The sequence below is a fragment of the Clarias gariepinus genome, chromosome 17 (genome assembly GCF_024256425.1).
Source record: "Clarias gariepinus isolate MV-2021 ecotype Netherlands chromosome 17, CGAR_prim_01v2, whole genome shotgun sequence".
Classification (NCBI taxonomy): Eukaryota; Metazoa; Chordata; class Actinopteri; order Siluriformes; family Clariidae; genus Clarias; species Clarias gariepinus.
The window spans coordinates 8,102,186-8,126,130 of record NC_071116.1 but is presented as its reverse complement, the minus strand read 5'-3'; the positions used below and the strand labels follow the sequence as shown (position 1 = coordinate 8,126,130).

Sequence of the window (23,945 nt, the reverse complement as noted above, 5' to 3'; positions counted from 1 at the left end):
AACCTACAGACTAAATTTGTTTTAAAATATTCCCACAATCAAATAAATAAAGCACTGAACTGCTCTGAAAATAGCAGAACAATTCGTCATTTAACTTTTTTTAAATGCAAAATTGTAAGGAGATAAACAAGAAATTTTACTTTGCCTTAAAAAATCACCTTGCCTGGTTGCATTCTCATTTAAAAATATATACATCAGGCAAAATTACACCACAAATGCTGTTTGTTAAAAATGCAAAAGAAACCAAACAACCACCAAAAACTTTGTACATTATAATTTATATAGAATTAGTGTGTATACACTCCATGAGCAATACAGTAATTATAGACTGTTGTAATGTTAGAACATTAGTTAATCATGTTTTGTGGTACAAACACTGTGATCAACAACTGTATGATGAAAGACACCAGAGGCCACAAGCATGGAAGGAGGTGAAAAAAATCAATAGAGACACCTGATAAAAATATGCATATTAAAGTATTAAAGTGTTAAAAATATAGAAATGTGTGCAGCATTACTGTACAGATTTTAATAAATTTAATTTAATTCAACATTATCATCAATAGCTTTTTTTTTTAGCTCTAATAAGAGTAACATATTCAAGTTAATTTGTTTCTGCATGAGGTTTATGCTGGTATCCTTGTGGGGTTGTCTTTTTATTTCTTTTTTATTTTTATTTTTAAATATTAATGAGAAAGTTCAATTTGCTTCAATACTTATGGCCTGTTGTGCACATATGAGATCATTTAAACAATGCAAAAATGGTCAAAAACATAGTTATATTTGCATAACGTGCATTTTTTTTCTCTTGAGTTTAACAGGTTAATTTGTAAACATGTCTTTTATATAAATATGAGAATTACAGCCATACATAGTGATGGAACTGGATGCAAAGGTTTAAGAATTTTAGTACACAATTTAAAAACACTTAAAAAGCCATTTATAAGACAGAGTATCTACCTCTTCTTAACATTTAATATAAAAGAATAACTTAGACAACTGGCAGTTAAAAATATGTGCTTATTATGTTCCGAGGAATGCATTTAAAGTGAGCAGTGCAATAATTTACTATCTTGAGCTTGAACGTCTTTTGGCGCGAAAGCTTCCAAGTGTCTGTGATAAGTGTTCATTTACCACAAAGAGGTCGGATCACTGTCAAAACATGACCTACACCATACACAAAACGATATTAATGACAAACAAGCAGGACGTCTCATCTTTGCCTTTCAATAAAGCAGCATCACATAGCCTTCAGTCAATAGGAATGCTTTAAATTACACACAGAGCGTACAAAAATAAGAGCTAACCTACGTCAAAATAGTTTTGCCTTGCCTGTTCGTCAAAAAAACGTGGGAACATTAAAGGATTAAAAGGTTTGGTCGTCGTTACAGGAGTCTGTCCAGTGGCCGAACGCCTCGCAGATGTCGCAGTAGGGCCGCTCTCCTCCACGGCTGCCGTGATGCGTGCTGTGAGGAGGAGAGTCAGGAGACTGCGTTTGGGTGGGACAGTCTTCTGTGTCGTGCAGGTCAAAACAGTCACAGATGTCACAGAAGACGCGTGGCGGGGCTTTCTTCTTTTTCTTGACCTCACCCGAACTAAATAAAAAAAAGAAAGGTGAATATAATTGATGCTACTCTTAAAGCCTATACTTTATGCATGTGGTTCAGTAAGGAAGTAGACCCACCTATCATTCTCTTCATGGCCGTTGAATTCAGCCAAAGCCATTTTCTTCAGTTTTACTTTCAGATCCTCATTCTTCCTTTGAAGATCTACGATGACCGAGTTGAGGAAGTTGATCTGATGAGCAAAAGAAACAGCTGAGTATACTAACTGTATGAAGCAGCTGAGTAAAAAAATATTTTCACAAGGGGGAGCTGACAGTCAATTATCTTTGATTAATTGGCATAAAACTATCTTTGATTATCCTTGTGAAGTAATTTAAAAAAAATAATGTTACGTGTGAAATCAAAACTTTGCAGCATCTCATAGTATAATTGATCAACATGATAAAATACCATATAATTTTTAGAGAGTGCCGATAGTTCTGGAGTTGACTCAATATAAAAAAAATAAAAAACTACTGAATAAATTGAAATATATTTCTAACAGTTTCTTTATTCAAGTAAATAAATAACTTTAAAAAAAAAATGCTAAATTGTAAGGAGTTGAACAAGAAATTTTTCTTTCTTGCATGCAAAAATCACCCTGCTTGGTTGCATTTTTAAATATATATATGAGGCAAGATTACACTACCCTGTTTGTTAAGAATGTAAAAGAACAACCTCCAAAAATATTTGCATTGTTTATTAAATCACAAGCTCAAACATATCCGATAAGATCACAGGCTACATGTGATTCTATGCAGTACGATCGTAGATAAATGTTTTAGTAATTTTTCCAGAGCAGCATGAGGCATTTTGGGTCTTAATGTCTCTCTTTCTTTTTTTTTATATATTATACACATTTTGTCATCCTAATGATACCAACGATGTACTATAATCATTAACCAAATGCCTCGAGCTAAGTTTCTGCCATTAAAGAGCTGTCAGTACTCTAAAGAGTTGGACTGTACTCTGGTTGAAGATCTCGTCACATGGATGCCCCGTGTGTCTCTTTGGGATGCGTTTAATGTCTGGGGATGGTTCTCTCTACCTAGAAGACAGTTCTGGCCTCGACTGGTGTTGGCAGCTGTTTCTCTGAGGACTTGACTGTTCGATAGTTCAGGACTGGAACTTTATACAAGTCTACCTGAGTTTTCAATAACTAACTGGACTCCATATTAACATCAATTAACATCAACTGTTATGCTGAACTCCCTGCCACCTAACACGCAGTATGAGTGCAGATCAATTCCTGCTCTCTGTTTCACCCAAATGAGGATGGGTTCCCTGTTGAGTCTGGTTCCTCTCAAGGTTTCTTCCTAATACCATCTCAGGGAGTTTTTCCTTGCCACTGTCGCCCTCGGCTTGCTCACCGGGGACTATCTGACCATTTTGATTCATACACATTAAAATTCCATACAAACTTAAATAATTCTTTTGATTGTGTAAAGCTGCTTTGGGACAATGCCAATTGTTAAAAGCGCTATACAAATAAAATTGAATTGAATTGAAAATTAAAGACAGCAACTTCCTGTATTGTGATAGTTTCACTTACTTTATAAATGGACAAATAAAACCAGAACAACCTTCACATTTCAACTAGGGTACAGGAACAAACAGAAATATAGTTGCAAGCACGCTAAGACCTCTAAAAAGCCATGGATGCTGATGTCACTGAATATGATGCCATTCAACATGATGTCACTAAATAAGGTTTAAGGGAATGTCTTGGCTCCACCGTTTGAAATATCATATTACCTTAAAAAAGTTTTGAGATCATATGGGCCGGGTTTGGTGGTGATCATATAAATTCCGTAGGAAGAGTATATCAAAATCCTTTGCGTGCATCAATTAGTGTTAAACCAAAATAACTTCCTTCTTGTTATATTTAGCCCATGACATGCATGGTCAAAATGCAGGTTTAGCACAATGAGATCTAAATGTGTACAGAGTTTGACAAGTATAAGTGCAGTGCAATAAATTACTAAATAAATAATAAATGAATAACCCTTAGAAAAACAATAGGGCCCTTGCAAACTTTGACATCTGCACTATCAAACATCGACACTATCATAGTGCTGATGTCATGGTGCTTGGACCCTAATAAAAACCAGAACAGAAGTAAAAGTGCTTTACAGTATATCGGTAACATTTCGTTCTTGTTTACCTGTCCCTCTGCAAACTCTTTCTCTTCCTTAAGTTGGCTTATAGCTGCATCACCTACTGTATGTAAAGACACATAATACACATTACAATCCAAACCACAGTAATCATAAAACATTACAGGTACAGCCCTGGTGTGCTAGCTCACCTGAGGAATTCCCATCCTGGTCATCACTCTGCTTGCCCTCCAGTTTCTGTTCAAGGCTGTGCACTTTGCCTTGAAGCTTCACCTTGTCCCTCTCCAGAGACTCCACTGCTGCTTGCAGTGTTTTGGCCATGGCATTCTCTCCACGCAACACTGCAATCTGACATAACAGAGATCTTAGTTCAAAACTACACTACACCACATATAAAGAAAAAAAGCACAAAAAGCCAGAATGTCAACGTCAGCTTGGTGGAGTTTCAATCAGTACTTAAAGCTCTTACCTCATTTCTTAATGCTTTTAATTCTTTGTCCTTCTCAGATATTAAAGTGTTGAAGTTTTCCCTGAAAGAGCAGACATATTCAGCAAAACAAATAAAAAAACTTAAGTGCTAAAATGGAGCAAGTGTACAAGCTAAAACTAAGTTGACAAAACATCTGCATAAAAAAAATCCAGCATATCATTACTAGGAATACTGTATTTTCTGCAAATAAAATAATACAGATAGAAAGTTTCCATCGACCTCCAGAACACACTGAGAATACTTATATAGTGCAGAGTTTATTTTAGGTGATCTCTCCAAGGAATACAGTGGATTTTTTTTAGCTTCTCCTTCACTGGCCCTCGTTTCCCAACATGCCTTTAAAAAGCTGATCTTTACTCCGGTTCTGTATCTCAACATTATATCAGACATGCAAACTATGAAAACCTTAAGGAGAATAATATACAGTAATTACGTGCTGTTTCGATAGAGTAAAATAATGTTCAATCCAATATGTTAAAAAAATGTGATGCAATATTGTTTAGTCTTGTTTTACCTATAAAACTTTTGCCTGTGTGAGAACTAGACTGTAACTGTCTTTCTGCTTTACTGGGACTGAACAGCATGGAGAAACACGAAGTTAAATAAAAAAGAGCAAGAGACAGAAGCACAGTTGTTAATATTTCTAAATTATAAAATATCACGCAGCAATTTATACCAAGATGGGTCAAAAATGATCCGCATTCTGGCAGTAGAATTTATTTTAATTAACTTTTATAAAGGACAAAAAGATAATTTTTCAACATAATCTCCTTGCTTTTCAATACTTTTTGTCCATCTGTCAACGAGCCTCTTATTCCCTCATTAAAAAAATGTTTGATTTTTGAATGTTTGATGTTTGAGCTGCGAACCACGAATGCACCGCTTCCTTCACTTCTTCATCAGAAGTGAACCTTCGTCCATGTAGAGCACAGCAACTTTCAGAGGATAAAACAGGATTATACTTTAACACCTTAAAATTATGTTTTTTGCAGAGTGTCGACAGTGTAGGCAGAAGTATTCAGACGTGCAGTGTTATGCGAGATCATGACGCCCTTGGATATCAGTCCTCTCCGTTTAAACCGAAGTTTAGGCTTCAGCTCTTCAATAAGCGTCTCACTGTAAGGAGCACTGTTGATTGTCGAAGCTTTTTCCTGAGGTTCCAATACTGGCCCTTTAGAAGTCCAGAAAACTATAAGCATCAATTTTCCAGCTGATGGTTGACTTTTTCTTGGTCGGCGATTGAGGATGTTTCCGTTCCATACTCTGCCGTTTTTACTCTCAGGCTCATAGTGATGAGTCCATGTCTCGCCACTAGTAATGATTCTCTTTAAGACACTTTTTGTTTGCATGTATCCAAACGCTTCAGTTTACGTCCTTCTGTGAGTTGTTCCGACATCCAACACACCCTCAGACTGCAAAATACAAATCACTGTAAGGCTTCCGTTTCTGCTCGACCCGTTACAAATGAACTTATGTAACACATTGACACCTGCACAGCAGTGACTGGGGAGACAGTGGCCTTGAACAGATAAGATTATTTAATATAACCGGATCATTTTTGACTCACGCTCCTATGTGCTGGTATACGTTGGTGCGGCGTTGGTATTGTAAATATTGAGATCGGTTTGCTGCAGTGACTCACTAAACTCCTACTCCTACTGACAGACTAAAATGTAACCTATAAAAGATATCATTTAACTCCTTTAAAGAACCTCAGTATAAGTGCAGGACATTGTTCTGGCTTTTGACGCAACCCTGAATGCTTTTTAGTCTCAGGAAATAACAGTAATTCCCAGGCAGTGTAATTACAGCTGGGAGGGGAGAAACTACAACTGAGCAACTCTTACCTCTCTAAGATGTCTGACTGGTTGTCCGGAGTCAGCTGGAAAAACGAAAACACATCAGCTACATATGCATCTCCATAGAAGATTCATCCAATAATACCCCTCTCAAAGTCATGATCAGTACTGTAAAACCCATGGATGCTGTAAAGTCCATACGACATGAAGCTCACCTGCTGACTTCTGTCCAGCTTCTGAGACAACTTCCCGTTTTCCTCCTGGAGTGACACAATCCTCAGTGACTTCTGATTCCCTGTCAGCTTCAGCTCCTCACTGCAAGGCAACAAGGCCTCATTGGATGGTTTGAGGAAAATGAAACTGGTGTAAACAATATGCTATGGGCCTTTATTGCTCCAAAACATCTGTTTTCATCTGTTACGTGGCTGATGCACATAGCTGCAAAATCCATGCAGTGTCAATAATGGTGCTTAAAGTTTTATTTTTCTTGCTTGCTAATTTTTTTGTGATACGTATTTATTATTTATATTTTCATTCTATATTTGTTCTACTCTCTTTATCAAATTTGGGATTGATAAATAATAATAGATGAAAGCATTAATGAACCTGCGACCCTGAATACCGGATTAAGCGATGACGATGAGTGAGTGAGTGAGTGAGTGAGTGAGTGAGCAATAGCAAACAAATAACTTTTTTTTAAAAAGGGTGCTATTGAGAAGCCACAATTCCGTGTGAATCATCACATGCATAGTCATTACTGTCCTGTGGGCCGTCTTATTTTCACCATCTGCTCAGACCGATTCAGCTGAGCACTGTTAAATCCAATTTATCACACTTAAAAGGATCGCCGAGTTCAAACGCAACCATAAAATCGTTTAGAAGTCTTCTTAATAAATCGAAGGCATACCACAAGAAACACTGACAACAAATTATAATGAACCCATTACGATAAAAAGCAAGCAGCAACTGAAGAAAATTAAATGCGCCGCATGTTCTTGAAAAGCTGGTTAACTGTATGAGAAATGCAGATATCTCCCTGTGTAAAAAAAGATCTCTCCTCTAGTAAGGTCATGGACAGGCCTGCTGAGGAAATGTCTCTGGGAAAAAATGCAATTATGCAATGTATTGTGGGAAAAGCATCTGTGGCTCTGTGTTGTGTACAAGTTTTTAGATTTCACGTCTCACTGACATAACTGACAAGACCTGACTGAGAGGGCTTTAAAGGTAAACTGCATGATTGCGATTTGGATTTGTTTTGTGTATAACGAATGCAAGATGCTATAGCCTTCTTATCTTTTACTTTTTTTTTTTATTAATTCTAAGGATCAATAAGATTGGTCTCTGATCACAGAACAAGGGGTTACAAAAAAAACTCACATTTCTTTGCAGAGGCTTCCAGTGCGCTGATTCTCGAAACTGAGCTGCTCCTTGCACACACTAAGCTCCTCTTGATAATTGGAGTTTTGTTTTTTTAAAGCTTCAAGCTGGAAAAAAACAGATTATTTGTATAAATGTCTTATAACTAGCCATATGCATTCAGTCAGATCCAGAAATATTTGGTAAATTTTTTTTTTGGGCCCCTACACACCACAAAAATTTTAAAATGAAACAACCAAGATCCGATCAAAGTGTACCTGAGTACCTGAAGATTTTTTTTTTTTTTTTACACAGTTCCTTTATTTTCACAGGCTCAAAACATTACTGAAATAGTTTCAACTATAATAATTATTAGTAAATATGTTGCTGCGAATCCTCTACAGTTAATGACTGGAAACCATGAACATCACCAATTCTGTTTTCTCCCTTGAGGTGCTTCGTCAGGTCTTTACTACAGCCACCTTCACCTGATGCTTGTTTCTGCCTTCAGTTTTGTCTTTAGTAAGGGAAAAGCCTGCTCATATGGGTTGAGCACAGGTGACTGACTCAGTTATTTAAGAACATTTACTTTCTTTAAGAAAAAAAAGGTTGTCTTTGCAATGTGTTTTGTGTGTGTGCTTATCTCTCTGCACTGTGAAGAGCGACCTATCAATTAGTTTTGCACCATTTCACTGACTCTGAGCAGAAAGAAGAGCTCTATCCACTTCAGAATTAATCATGCTGCTTTAATCAGCGGTCACATCGCCAATAAACATGAGTGAACCAGTTCCATTGACAGATAATGTGGCATGCTTTAGATCAGGAGCCCTACCTTTCCTGATATTCCTTTATATTTTATATTCTTTTCTTCTAAAGTTTCTGGGGCAAGTTCATCTTGGTTTCATTTGCCCAAAGAATACTGTTTCATTCTAGCAAACTAAATCTGGCCTTTTTTTTTAGCAGTGGTTTCCATCTTGAGATAAAAAATCTGCATTTGCATTTGTGAGGCTGATTTGTAACACTTGAGCTGGGCACCTCTACATCGCATAGAAATGTTGAGCATTAGTTATGAAAATAGTTTAATAAGTGCCTTGTTTTGAAACAAGCTTTTTTGGACAGAATCATTGGGACAAATAATAATTTTTTTTTTTTTTTATTGAAATGTTGGAAAAAAGAATATCCAATCGACTACACTACTGTTAAAGATACAGTAAAGATACTGACAAACCTTAAAAAATGCATATAAAGGGTCCGGAAAAATCTGGCAAACCAAAGGCATTTTCCTTACATTCATTATATTTCATATTTCCTTTTTGGTTTACACCCAAGATAGCTTTGAAAATAACAATAGAAAATCAAACGGAACCAGACCTAACACCATGTGACTTTTTTCTTAATTGGAATTGTCCCAGAGCAATCACTGTACCGAAGGAGAGAATCATTGTTATGTGTAAAAACATTAGGAAATGATCAACATTCTTGTATTTAGCATGTTTTAGGCAGCCAATACAATCTCTGAATAACCAAATTTAACCAGGACGAAGCATTAAAAATAGAAAACTGTCAATAGGTCAAACATAAAGCCACCTACTAATTTCAGCATTTTCAGGGCTGTTTACATAGAAACAAAACACACACAAAACATATACAGTACACTGACTAGAAAATTTACTCTAAGCTGAGACTATGAGTGCAGTACCTGGTAGTGAGAGGTATACATGCTTCCTGAGAAGCTCTGCCGCAAGGCTGCTACATCCATGTCTGTGTTGCCTTGAAACCTCTATATGCAGACAAGCCAGCAAAATCAATAATGCATTGCCACCGACCTCCTGCTGAGTGACAGCAAAAGAGCACACGAGAGCAGCTCACACAGCCTGCACACGTTCTCGAGCTGCCGCCGTCCCGAGCGGTCACATTCACACCCTCTCCGACATGTTTCGCAGGACAGCTTCAATACGTAAGTGCCGCCAAGCTCCTCCCTCTCTCACTCTCCCTTTGTGTCTTTCTGTCTCTCTCTCTCTCTCACCCAACACTCCCCCCTTCTTCTGTCCCCCCTATTTCCATCCCACTGTCTCCACCAATCTGCTCGATGTACCCATTCCCCGCCTTCACATCTATGTCACTGGGCATCCTGTATCCAGCACCTGTTCTCTCTGCCTCCATGCTTTTCTCAGCTCTACCAATAAAGTGACTGTAGACACTGATTCATAAAATCTGTCACATTACGCACATTTAGCATCACAATGCTTTTTCATTCCACAGTCTGCGCCAGCTAACACAATGCATGATATTCATAGGATTTGTCAGGCAAAAAGGTCCAGCCAATTTTAGGCCTAATATCACTGGCTTATTTCTATTAAGGAAGAAAATTATACAAAAGAGACGTTGTTTGGCAATGTAAAGTGACGGTGGTGGCCAAACCCTGATGTTCTACCCAGCCAAGCAGAACAAGGCAGCCTGCCTTTGGGTACACACTAACATATGCATGATTACATCATGCGTGGAAAGCACTGGAACAGACTGACAAGGTGAGAGAGCTATAATTCCAAAAGCATCAACTTAATGATCACTGTTGCATTTCTCGTCAAAAATGGTTTCCGATAAAAGCCAGACTACACAATAAATTTAAACATGTGTGTTCGGTTACTTAAAAAAAAAGGTCATGTATGTAATCAAATTGACTTAGGCATCACTGTTAGATAGCGGACATCCTTATCTTTTTTATCTTCCTCAGTCACTTAAATCCCAGTATACAGTACACTGCAGGACCACTATTTTTTCGTCATATGTTAAGTTATATGTGCTTCACAGCTTTAAGGAAAATTATGAATAGTTTGACTAGCCAGTAGTAAAAACTCTTATTATTAAATTATTCTGTATTTTCGTTCATTCAGCTTTTCTTTAACAGTTCACAGCAAGAAATGCTCTAAAATGATGAACTTACAAAATGTATTATGGGGATTGTAATATTAAGACCTGATGACTTTGCTATTGGTATTTGGTAAGGAACCAAGCAAAAAGGAATATAGTTCACTGAGTTCATCAAAGCAGCTGCCCTGTTAGTCAGGAAAAAAGTGGACAATAAATCTCACTCTATCTACAGTAGGTATCGGTCAATAATTTTGAATTTAAAATCTGGAAAATAAGACCCTCAAGGTTATTGTCTTCCCAGAGCTGCAAAGGCAGTAGAACCCTAATTCCTATGTCCTTTAAATGACCATTTCACTGATTACATAAGCACACATGCTTCTTTATGCTGCACATAAGGCTGTAGGGCAAAACACACACAAGTTAGGTAACAGCTGCGTCAAGATTTGAAGCTGTTTTTTTTTTTTTTTTAAAGTTCATTCATTTATTTATGCCTGCTGTTTTCTCCTGGCTGCTGGAACACAGCACACACTCACACTCCACATCAGTTTACTAATCGGCATGTTTTTGCCCAAACCAGGAGAGCATGCAAAATGTCACACAGTCTGTACTACAACATTAGAATAAAACCAGAGACCCTGGAGTTGTGTGGGGGCAGCTGAACTTTTCATGTAAGAGAAGTGAATGTATAAACGCTGAAATACTATGATATGCTGTCTATACAAAGGCCAACCAAAGGAGTAATAATGTAGTTCGTAAGTACGAGACAAGTAAAATAAAAAAAAATTAATTGCAGCATAGAAACTAGATAGCATGGTACACCTGGTACTCCATAGCTCCACCCTGTGCATGAACACTTAATTACTAAATGAAGCACTTATTTCATCCAAAGATCAACCTTACATCATCAGAAAATTCAAGCTCTCTCACCTCCTGGTGCAGCTCTTGATTTCTTTGTTTTAGTTTTTCCAAAGCATCTGCAGGCTGGATACTCTGGAAATAAAATACAAGAGGTTAAAATTACATTACTTATGATGCTTAATCACAGGAAACAAGACATATACAACTGTTATTAATAAGGGTACTGGGCTGTATTTTCTTGCGTGCACCAGGACTACAAAAAGTATTGCTATTTTAGCCACTTGTTTTGTACCTTTTGCATTCACACTCCACCACAGAGGAAGACTTGATAAAACACAAGCTAAACTGATGCAGACATCTCTGTAATAATTCAAGTCATTGCAATAAGAGCTCAAAGAATTGCTTCTAGTCTAAATACAGTGTTCATTTGAGAAGTTAGTGTTTACATGTGAAAGTGAAATCAAAAGCTATTTCTAGATGCCTTGTGTAGTGATGATTTGCTTAGAAAACCCTTATTTTATCGCTGCATACTTCCTGCCTGCAGAACAGAGCGATAGAGCTACAAAGCACTGTGGATTCCCGTCCAAGAGAGGTATGCACAGCTCCAAAGTAGGACATTCAATCAATGTAATACTGTACAGCTGATCCCTGGGGGACGTCAACACAGTTTACGAGCAGACAATTTCACAGAAATTTTCCTTCTGTAAAAAACAATGAAAGGTGTCGAGCGCATGTGACAAATATTGTGACGGAAAATTGCAAAGACAATTCCTATAAACCCATCCTACATTCATTTATTAAATAAACAAAATTATTATTATTATTTTTTTTTTTACTAAACCTTAATCTAGCTCATCAAGTGGCTGAATACGAGGTGTGTTCAAGTCAAACTGGAAATTGTGACGGAATTTCTTGTGAATGAAGGCGTAAAACCGACTGACATTCAAAGAAGACTTCAGGCACAGCACAGTGATGAGACTTTTTACCGCAGTAAAACATTTTAAGTACTATTAAAATCCATTTTGGAGCATGGGATAATATAGAGAAATAAAGGTTTTGCTTTTATAACTTCACATCCATTTGCCACTAGTTTTGAAGTTGGCCCATCACCTGGGTTTTGTCTTTGAACATCTGCAGCTCAGCAACCTTCTGTTCCAGCTTAGCGCTCCCTTCATGCACTTTGTTCAGCTCCTGCTCTGCCTGGCTTAGTTTCTTCTCCAGCTCTTTTTCCTGCTGTTTGTACTCCTCATTTCGTTGCTGTTCCTGCTGTTGCCTGGAGGCTGTTTCCTCCTCCAGCTTCTGCTTTTCACTGCGCAGCTGCTCCAGTTGTTCCTTGTCTGCCTGCATGCTGCGCTGCATCTCTACAAGCACAGGGATAATCGCTCATATTAACATACATGCTCTTGCTTCAAACAAACATTTAATAATGCAAACTAACAGAATGCTAGGAAACTTAACATTATGTTATTTCTATATTAAGTTTTTCGCCTTGGTATGTATGTTTATGCAGTGATGCAAAAGAATGATACAAAGGTTCAACAACATACACACATGTGCATACAATCCATGCATGATAATTGTTTACCTTGTATTGAAAGTGCAAGTTTTTTACTTCCTTCAGCTTCTGTATCAAGTTTCTTCTTCTGTGATGATGAAACACAAATGAGCATAAGCTAATAGAGCCATTTAAAATTCATGCTACTGAGTGATAAAGTAGTGACTGTTCCTCATTAATTCACACAGTAAAATACATAAGAAACCTTCCATACCCATGCATTTTTACAATTTATTCTCAAATTGGCAACGGAAACACATTCATTAATGCAAGTTAAACCTTCACTGGTTTGCAGGAACTAATTAATTTTATATAACAGAAGCTTTGATAGTAGTCCTAGCTGTAAATAACTCTGGTAGAAATTCTCTTACTGTAATTTGTTATAGTTTCTATAGTAACAGCTCATTCACAGGTCAGTGCCTGGATTAAAAAAATTTTAAAAAAATACCCACACTAATATTTCCTAAGAAATCCATTGATGGGATGACATTGTCATTCAGTACAGTCAGACAGTCATGTAACTTCCTTTTACTGCCACACAATCTTGCTGTTCATAACTTTTGATTATAACAATGCCTTCAGAGGCTTGTACAATGCACTACATACATATTATGAATGCACCGCTTCATGTGCTTACCTTCTTACCCCGAGATGCCCATCCCTCTGGAATAGGGACAATCTAAACTTATCAGAGTACATGTTCTTTTTCTATTGCTTTAAAGTCCAATTTTTATACTCCCTAGCAAACTGAATCCCTTTTTCCCCGATTAGTCTCAATATAAAGTGGTTTTCTTATGGACACATAGCTGTTCTTATGGACACACTTCCAATCTTTTACTTCTCTTTTTTTTGGCAGTGTACTTATTTGGCAGACTCTCCATTACATTAGTTTTAATTATGAATATATGATGTGTCATTAACTAATAAATCATAAACTATAATTTGTGATAAATTGCCATGCAATAGGAGGAATAAATAATTTTCACTGCTTGCTGTTATAGTAAGAAAATCCATTTAAATTTGTAGCAGACTGTACTACACCATCCTATCATGGATTATTTTCCTAATATAGCATGCACTTTTATTCCTTTCTTATATACAGTATATGATATATAACTGACAGGAAAAGCTATTCACTGATGTGGAATGAAATGGTTAAAATTACAGTTTTAGGGAATATGTATAAAATTAGCTGAAGCTTATGAAAGTTTGGTGCGTAATTATTTGTAAATTATTTACACTAATTAACATCATACCAAATTATCCAGCTGATGCTGAAGAGAAGTGTTTTCCTGATGAGACGAGCTAAGTCTCTGTTGGAGGGTAAGCACCTCCTTGTGTTTGGCCTCCAGCTCACTGCTCAGCTCTCTAACCTGTAACAATAAAGAGGACACGTTCTCATTTACACTGTCAAAGCAATGTAAATTGCTAAATATAAATATAAAAACATATATGAAGTTGTCTTTTAAAAAATGTTTCTGATTCACCCTGCCATTGCTACTGTGTGATGAGGTAATTTATCATGTGTATCCATGAACCACTAAAAACAGTATCCTAAAGTTAGACCAAGATAACACCACCTCGCTCTCTCTCTCTCTCTCTCTCTCTCTCTATATATATATATATATATATATATATATATATATATATATATATATATATATATATAGTATTGTGGCACCATATTATATACTCTTAGGCACCATATTATATGCTGTACCAGATTTTGTTATATATGTTTATCATGTCTGCATAATTAATTAAACCTAATGTACGCTCCTTTACATAAAAATAGAAAGGAGTGAATGTGAAAAAGTTACCAAAAAAACTCATTCTTCAGCAAGCTCAGTAAAACCGAACAACTATTTTACTTTTAGTACTGTGCAAAAGTCCTGGGCATATACAAAAATATGGCATAAGCAAAAGATGCTTTAGAAAACATTTCTGCATAGAAATTTTTTTTATAAAGAGCAATAAAAGCAATAAAGAGTAATAAAATAAACAGTCAATATTTGGAGTGAAAACTTTGCCTAAAATTAGGAGTTTTAGACACATATTTGTGCAGTTTTTATTTTTTATTTATAAATTTTTAAGTTATATATGGAAATACTAAATGATTTTGTACATAATTATGCAGACATCATAAACATATATAACAAAATTGGTATAAGCATATAATATGGTGCCTAAGACTTTTGCACAGTACTATATATAATTTTTTTTGATGATGTAAATATGTAATTATCTACAGAATAAGGGCCTCAACCTTTTTATCCTGTAATGGAGGTGAGCCTGATCCAGCTTCTGCTCGCTGAGAACGTAGACGTAGCTGTAGTTCTGAGACCTCCTTCTCCAGCTCCATGATCCGCGACCTTTCAGACACTGTGGCTACCTATAACATGACACTCACTGACATAAGTTACTTTACACAGGAACACACACACACACACACAACACACAAGATGAGTCGCCTTTTATTAGCATGCTTAACTGATTCAATACTGGCTGAAAGGTTCTAAGCAGATATCTACAGCAGTATCACCATTAAAAAATGCAAAATGCTGTTGACGTTGCATCATTGTGCTAATGAAAACTCCCAACCTACCTCGCTCCATCATGCAAAAAAGTGTTACAAACACGCGGCACTGACTCAAGCCCCGAGAGACCACTCATGCGGTCTCACTCTTTGAGACGCCTGCCTTATTTGATAATGTGAGACTGAATTACCCTAGTATCCTCTAACTCCCTCTGGAGTTTATCAGCTTTGGTCTTTTCAAAGAGAAGGCTCTGTTCGAGCTCCTTAATGTGGGCATGCTCCAGTTTGGTCTGCGTCTGTTAGTAGAAAGAGGAGAGGAGAAAGAGAACAGCAGTGCTGCGGTCACATGCAAGCCTAACGCCAAGTACGAAACAGCCTCACGCAAGACTTGACATCATCCACCGTCTATGAATGAGGACAAAGAGAGTAGTGGCACAAGAGATGGCTGTGTGGGAGCTGGTCAGAAAGGATGGCAACAAGGGGTTTGTTGGGAGAAACCAAAGATCGGAAAAACCAAAACACAAGGAAGTCAAGAATGAGAAAGGAAAAAAAATGAATGAAAGTATAAACGCATGAATGAGAAGTGAAAGAAACGAGTACACATTTCTATTAAATAACATAAAATTAATCCACAATACTATAAAATCATTTTAGTACAAATTATAGCATAAATAAGCATAAAGCTAAGTTATGTTTTCTTATAAAATATTAGTATGTGAATTATTTTTATTAGCATAAGCAACCAAAACTAGGAAAAATTTAAGAAAAGGCAAAATTTATGTATTTAGATAAATGAATACACATCTAATACAAATTAAATAACACACTCAAAAAATAAATAGTAACAAGACGTGACTGTAAATATACACCTAACACATCTAATATCAGAATCACTTAACAGTATTGATAAATATTTGAGAAATATAAATTGCAAGCAATAAATTAAATGTTTATTTCATACATCTAATTTTTGTAAGAGTTGCATGTTCCTTGTATTTAAATAGACATGAGAGTATCAGTTTACCTCTAAGTCACCTTTGGTAATGTAAGCTTCCTCAACACGGAATTGAAGATCTTCAACCTTCCTGCACAACAGACCAAACCCCTTTTGATCAGCATTTACTTGTTGCTCAAAGCTGATTTTAACATAATTATTACATTTTTTATTGTAAATGTTACCTTTTTTCCTCTTCAAGCTGATTTAACAACTCCACTTTTTCCCTGTCTGCAGTCTCCACAAGCCTGCGCAACTGGTCGAGTTTAGCCTCCATCTCAAGAACATACTTGTAACGCAAGCACACGCAGGTATGTTCACCACATATACAAATGTAGCTATGGATTAATTAAATGATGCATCATAAAGTACATTTGTTCACACCACAATGCACCATCAAGGACATAAACACTCAGCTGACCTGCTCCTGGCCTTTTCTGAGGCGGGCCAGCTCCTGCTGCACTTCTCCAGCGTGACAGGTCGCCTTGGCCACTTCAGTTCTCTCTAGATCCCTCTCAGCCAGGAGCTGCTCGATGTGCTGCTGTTTCTCCTTCAGAGCCTCAAGCAAGGCTGTGGTCCCAGAGATCTTTCGTGCATAGCGGGAGGAGGTCTCTGTCAGCTAGATAATGAGGCGGAACAGCAAAAGGACAAGATGTTTGAATGGAAGACGCAAGTATTATAAGGATCTTGCTGAACTTTCATTTTAACCGACATCTCCAGTGTTTACCAGGCCTGCGCGACTGGGTTTCCCTCCCACAGAAGAGGTGACAGAGCTAAGTGAGCTGACCGAAGAGGCGCTGGGGCTATGCTGCAGAGTAGACCTGCGCTTTGTGCTTTTGGCTTTGGTTGTGGACGGGAAGCCAATGCGGGTCACTTTATGTGTTGGAGCGAACAGACCGTATTTTGGCAGACACTGGAAATACCTAAAACAAATTTAAAAAGCATAATTCATTTACACAAATGTAGGAAACACAGGGAAGGCATACAGACTTATGCTTGGTAGTACGCAGTCATACCTGCCACCAGCCACCGCTCCATCATTCTTGCCGAGCGGCTCGTCCAGCTCCACCCCACACCATTCCCCTTTGGCAAAATCAGTCTCGCCCAGGAAGCGCACAACGCCTGCCTTTGTTCCCCCAATCTGTGATCAGGACCGCAAAAGATTTGGCATGTATCTGAACATTTGAGAATGATTTGATGGAATTGGTAAGTAAAGAACAGGCACATGCACATGAGTATGCACATTTTCATTTGGCTTTCCTCAAAACATAGCTTTGAGCTCTTATCTAGCATTACTCTACCTACAGTGAGAAAGGAATAGTGCCAACCTTTCCATCTGGCCACAAATGGCAGTGATATCACTATGAAACTCTGGGCTTTCTGAAAGAACCATTAATGCTTTAACTGGGAAAGAGCTGCTTTCTACTTTTTAAACAGCCATGAATATTTATCATCTTTTTAAATACAGATATAAACGGAACCAGCACAGAACAGAGTAAAACGGGGACTGGTAGTCTATGGGTCACTCTATCATTCTACAAGAACAGGTCCTTTGTCACCCACACAAAAGCATTTTATGTTTCCTAAACTCTAAAAATGTCATGATGAATCACAAGTGTGGACGTAGGCACCAGCACAAATACAGCCGTGAAGCCCTGCTTGCTGACACCAGCAAGTGTTTCAATTTTACAGGAATGAAAGAGGTGAAAGAAAGGGATTCTTGCAAGATTTGTCACTTGTAATTCTTTTTCCAACCTACGGTGCAGGGCAAAAAAAAATGTAACCATGTAATTATTGATGATGTAATTTGCCGAAAACTGTATGGGGGGGTTGGGGAAATGGGGGAATGGGGGATGTCTGCAAAGTACAAAAATGTCCTAAGAAAACAGGATGTGCTGGTAGAGGGATTATTTTTATGCACAACTGACTTCTTCTAAGACATCCTGTTTCTCATTAATCTTTCAGGACTGTTTCAAAATTCTCTAAACATTTTAATTTTTTAAGATACAATACGGTCTGGCCCTTATATAAATATTATATAAGTTCTCACCAGCACACGGTCACCCAGCTTCAGCTCCCGTTTCCCCTTCATGGTCGAATCTGTCTCAGAAAGGTTGGAGACAGAACCACTGGCAGCTTTGGCCAGATTTGTTGAAGTCTTAGTAGCGGTAGGGGCTTGACCCTCATCAGTAGCAGCAGTAGGAACAACAGCAGATGATGTCTGGCTGGCTGAAGGAGGCGCACCATTGGCCTTACATTCCGGAAGAGGAGTCCGGGACAGTTTGGAAGGCCGGGTGAAGATGCCTCGTAAGTCCTCGCACTGAAAGTAGCGAATTCCAGCGACAGATCCATCATTCTTTCCTATTGGCTCGTCCAAAACGATGCCAGCCCACTGGCCTGGCGCGAACTGGGTTCCACCGATGAACTTAACATATCCTGGCTTATTTCCATTCACCCATATGCGTTCACCAACAGTAAATTCTGCCACTGAATCGTTTACAACTGTAGCGCCAGGACCTGTTAAAGTTGACGGTTTTGGAGTGGCTGTAAATAAACACAACACGTCAGTTTAGGATTAAATCTATGTGTGGCACATCACTTACTGATCCTACCAGTAATATATTCTTACCTGAGGGAAGCGAGGTCTTCGTTGGTACAGAGCTGGGCCTACTGATCTTAGTAGGGGGCTTGAGACCACTTGGCTTTCCTGTACTCATGTTTCCTTGCGCTGAGCATGTGAATGTGTTGACCTTGCGGGGGGATGGGGAAGTTAACCCCTTGCCTCAACTGAGAGATAATAGTCACAGTTAGGATAATGCAGGGGGGAAAAAGTATTAAATGGCTTTGTTTGCTATCATTGTTTGTTTACTGTAAAATCCATTTTGTATGGCATGTAACATAATGATATACTATATGCAGAATGTGGGAATGACTTCATGACGGAATCATGTTAGGTCATGAAGAGACTTGTAACAGTGCACTAATAATAATATTATAATTATACTATAATAATATTACATATTAATAATATTATTTAAATTAATAACATTTTATGCTAACTTTTTAAAATTCTGGTTTACTCCCACATTCCCAAAACAAGCAGATTCACCTAACTGGCATTTCCACTTTTGTGGGTGAGTTAATGTGTGTACTATGCATGCTTGTGTGCCCTGTGATGGACTGGCACCCCATCCAGAATGTATCACGCCTCGTGCCCCCTGGGTGCACCTCAAGTCCCATGGGATAGACTCTAGGCCTCCTGTACAGGTTAATCGGTATAGGGAATGAGTAAATGCAAGAGAGAGAATGTGAATAACTTTTTAGGAATTAACTTTTCAGCTAAAAATTCTTTTAAAAAATTTTTGTCACATAATTTTCTGTAATTGTGTGAATGAGCAGCTGTACAGATGCAGTGAGGCTAGTGCAAATGTCAATTTATGTATGATCATACATACATTTCAATGTCTTTTAACACTTCTTCAGAACCAAATATCAATTCATAGAATTTTATATGTTCATCCCAGAAGGATATTGCAAAAGCATTTCCCAAAATGTTGATTATTGATATTGATATGTAATTTATAATTAATGAACATAACTTATGAATGAGCGACATGGTGGTATATTCGTTAGCACTGTGGCCTCGCACCTTCAGGGTCGAGGGTTCGATTCCCACCTGTGTTTGTATGTTCTCCCTGTGCTTGGTGGGTTTCCACGGAGTACACTGGTTTCTCCCACTGTCTAAAGAAAGGCAGATTAGGTTAACTGGTGTTCTCAAATTGCCCATAGTGTGTGTGTGCGCCCTGTGATGGATTGGCACCCTGAGATGGTTGCACCCCGCCTCATGCCCTAAGTCTCTTGGGACAGACTTTAGGGCCCCACAACCCTGTACAGGATAAGTGGTGTTGAAAAAGTGAGTGAGTGAGTGAGTAAACCTTTATGAATGCACAAAACGTGAATTATGATCTGCGTTTCACGAAAAAATTTTGCAGAACGGTATGACATTTGACGGACATCCTTATCCAGAGCGACTTACATTTTTGTTATACATCTGAGCAGTTGAGGGTTAAAGGGCCTTGCTCAGGAGTGGAACAGCAGCAACTTGGAGGTGCTGGGGTTTGAACCCAGACCAAAATCCAGCACCTTAACCACTGAACAACCCCTGCCTCTTTGCCTGTTCCTGGCCTATTTAAGTGTGGGAAACAGATAATCAAATTGTGACATGGGAATAAAGTGTGATCAGTGTATTGTGCCCTAAAATAGAGTTTGCGTGTAGTAGACAGCAGAACATCACTAAATGATGGACCACATTCTGGTTCCAGACCGAGTGACAGTTCTCTTTAAATCCTGATTTTCTGATAAATAGGAATAATTAATACATTAGCAATCTGTCTCTTTTTCCTTTAAGGTCGGCGCGACTATACGTGTCACTCAACAGAGCCAAACAACGCAGTAGTTTACCTTGTACATACTGTGCAGAAGAAACAGAAACGAAAGCGCGACACAGCATGGCTTACTTCAAGAAAAGGAAAGTAGACAATGAAAATTAACGTTTAAAGATGATCGAACAGATCAATATATGTTTATTCTACCTGCGAGAAGTTTAAAAACAGTTTGTCTCATACAGTCTAATACCATGGTGATAATAAAAAGCAGTATGTTAAGCACCACTATGAGACAAAACATCGCAGCAGGTGAGGGCGTCCATACAAATAAAAAAAAATAGAGAAAGCCATTAAAGATCAAACTGTCCACATGTTTAAATGTAGTTACTGATAATTGACAACAAATATTACTGGAATTGTATGGATTTTTTAAATTGACTATTTTTGTTACAGTATATAGAGAGATAGATCCAAAACACTCACTCATCTTTTATACCGCTTTATCCTGTATTTAGGGTCACAGGGACCTGGAGCCTATCCCAGGAGGCTTAGGGAACGGCGGGGTACAGCCTGGACAAGGTGCCAATCCATCGCAGGGCACACACACACTATGGGCAATTTGTGAACGCCAATTAGCCTAATCTACATATCTTTGGACTGTGGGAGGAAACCAGAGTACCTGGAGGAAACCCACCAAACACGAGGAGAATCTACATGTCTTTGTTGGACTGTGGGAGGAAACCAGAGTACCCGGAGAAAACCCACCAAACACGGGGAGAACATGCAAACTCCATGCACACAGGGCCAGGAGTCGAGCCTGGCCGGGAATCGAACCCAGACCCTGTAGGTGCAAGGCAACAGTGCTAACCACTACACCACCGTGCTGCCCTAGATCTGAATCCTAACACGAAAATATAATTTTAACTTCGACTTAAAAGAAAAATTATTGACTTAACCTAATTAATTTTTAATTTAGGACCCCTGGTGTAGAGTATCCACCTTGATCCAGGCACTTGTTTGGGATAAGATATAGACACTGGAAATGTCTACAATCAACTTCTTACTTGTGCATGCGTTTGTTTTAAATAATCTTTTGATTTATGTGAAGAAGGTACACATAACAACAGATATCTCAGATCTAGACTGACTCTCCTTATCTTCCTCAGGCCTTGAACTTGAACTAACTCTGACGTGCCGTCAGACACACAGAGGAAAGAAAGAGACGACACGTAAACAGCGACTCCCATCTCCAACCCAAACAACTGACGTTATTTGTTTCCTGATAGCGATTTCTGCCTTATGATTAAAGTACCTGTGATATGTTATTGTTGTTGTTAGTGTGATTTTCTTTAAAATGGTAAAAACCTCCTTTCCTGTAGGAACTTCTCTAACCTTATCTATCCGCTGAACCATCACGATACCTACACAAATATCTTAGAAACGGCTTCGAAAATACAGTGGTACACACAACTTCGCGAGCCATGATAAACATCATCGACATGTTTGATACTTAACGTTACAAGACATTAGACATCGAACTAATGCGAATAAAAAAAACAGTCATAATGTCTTACCTTGTGAATTAGACACCGCCCCACCCCAAGAAGTGAAGGAATGCTATGTGCTGCATCACAGGGGCTTGTTCCGTTAGTCTTCTCTCTCTCTCTCTCTCACTCACACACACACACACACACACACACACGTTAAGTTACACACCCTCGGTTAGTAATACAGCCCGTGACACTAGCTAGCAGTAGCAGCCAAGCTAGCCCTCCTTCTTTTCACGCCCAAACAAGGCTGGCCCTAGCATAGCTAGCATAATATAATATGGCGCAGTAACTTTATCCCAGATACCACATTTTAACCGAAATAATAAAGACATAACGAGTTTACCTTTAAGAGAACACCATACAACGTCTGTGTTTGCTCGTTCTTTCATTAAAACGGTTATCCAGCTAAGTTAGCCGCCTAGCATGATGATGAATAACATCAGCGCGAGGCGTTGCTATGGCAACTGGCGAGCCGCCCGCACGAGACTGAAGGGGAACGTGTACTGCTCCCATCTGCGTCTGTGCTGAGCTTCAGGACTTCAATACATTTACAAACTTGTTTCATAAAACTGTTCCTTTTAAGCAACGTTTATGTGACATGGAGATGATGGAGGAATTTAAATCTAAGGTCACTGGCCGCCTCTAGTGGTAGACAGACCGAAAAATGTCACGCACACGAGGGTTTAGTCTTATTTGTTGGACTGGATTATAGTTTTACATGGGCGGCTTAGTGGTTAGCATTGTCGCCTTGCATCTCCAGGGTCTAGGTTTGATTCCCGCCTCGGATCTGTGTAATTTGCATGTTCTCCCTGTGCTTGGTGGATTTCCTCCGTACTCTGGTTTCCTCAAACAGTCCAAATACATGCAGATATTGCCCATAGAGTGTGTGTGTGGCACCCATCCAGGGTGTACCCCATCTTGTGCCCTAAATCTCCTGGGATAGGCTCCAGACCCCCGAGACCCATGTATATGTAATTGGTATAGCCGATGAGTGAGTGGGTAGTTTTACATAGGGAGTTGAAATGATGTACAATAATTATGTTTTACAATATTATGTCTGTATATTCCTGGATTTATTTTTTATCAAAACCTTCATGTCTCGAGTAATTTTCATTGCGGAGGCTCACCCTGGCCATTGTTGCAGTCATCCCAAGTTAAGTCAAGTTAAATGGCTTTTATTGTCACCCCCCTTATAACTTAAACACATTAGAATGGAATACTGTCTGTTTAGAACAATCCAGCACATAATAAAGTAGGCCAATACACAGGAATGAACAAGAATGTGAAACCAAACGTAGAATATACGCACCAGACGATTAATACACTGGACTTACTAGACAGGACAATAGAACACTACCACATGGAACAAAACTAGTGCAGATATAATTTGTACCATTATGTAGAGATAATTGTGACTTATAAAAAGTGACTTACCTAGGTGTTGGTACACTAGTACCTAGCAGCCACCAATTACTTCAGTGTTCCTTGGGATCAATTCTACTAAACTCTTGAGTTGAACTGGAGATAATGTTTTTTTTTTCAAATAATCTTGGTGGTGTAGAGCTTCTTTCTCAGTAACTCACCATTTCAACATGCATTATCATATTAATGAGAAACTCAACCATGCAAATCTACAAGATAATGTCTTTTACACAATGTGTTTGACAAGATGTGAAGCACAATGATGTTGGCAGGTAATGAATGTTAAAGCAGATCTGTTTAACCATAGGGTACAGATGAGAAAGATAGATAGACTTATAGACTGAAACACTGGTCTCTAGAAAGAAGATCATATTGAAGTGTAAATTAATAACTCAGTCGCTCATCTAT

General features: G+C 38.3%; 1 protein-coding gene across 6 annotated transcripts; it reads right to left on the bottom strand.

The window, feature by feature from the left end:
* Positions 1-271: 271 nt before the first annotated feature.
* Positions 272-22,669, bottom strand: LOC128545687 (CAP-Gly domain-containing linker protein 1-like). 6 transcript variants are annotated; one of them, XM_053516203.1, is made up of 23 exons: positions 22,459-22,669; positions 19,857-19,921; positions 18,810-18,967; positions 18,231-18,724; positions 17,197-17,321; positions 16,908-17,103; positions 16,602-16,799; positions 16,366-16,469; positions 16,211-16,271; positions 15,378-15,482; positions 14,917-15,042; positions 13,907-14,023; positions 12,681-12,738; positions 12,206-12,456; positions 11,165-11,227; positions 7,388-7,494; positions 6,226-6,325; positions 6,059-6,093; positions 4,191-4,251; positions 3,913-4,069; positions 3,769-3,824; positions 1,685-1,797; positions 272-1,595 (listed from the first exon to the last, which is right to left on the bottom strand). In XM_053516203.1, exons 3-23 carry the CDS (start codon positions 18,895-18,897, stop codon positions 1,367-1,369), a joined length of 2,844 nt encoding a protein of 947 aa, XP_053372178.1. In that variant the 5' UTR covers positions 18,898-18,967; positions 19,857-19,921; positions 22,459-22,669; the 3' UTR covers positions 272-1,366. The 6 variants fall into 6 exon arrangements, with proteins under 6 accessions (XP_053372178.1, XP_053372180.1, XP_053372177.1 ...); XM_053516205.1 differs by lacking the exon at positions 19,857-19,921; XM_053516202.1 differs by lacking the exons at positions 19,857-19,921; positions 22,459-22,669 and adding an exon at positions 22,140-22,447.
* Between the last annotated feature and the right edge of the window lie 1,276 nt (positions 22,670-23,945).

Bases quoted from the DNA above. Each gene is read 5' to 3' on its own strand.
- LOC128545687 (XM_053516203.1), bottom strand. From the start codon at position 18,897: ATGAGTACAGGAAAGCCAAGTGGTCTCAAGCCCCCTACTAAGATCAGT. The intron at 17,104-17,196 runs GTATGACTGCGT...AATTTGTTTTAG, and splicing joins GGAGCGGTGGCTGGTGGCAG to GTATTTCCAGTGTCTGCCAA. The intron at 16,272-16,365 runs GTAACATTTACA...TCTGTTGTGCAG, and splicing joins CAGCTTGAAGAGGAAAAAAG to GAAGGTTGAAGATCTTCAAT.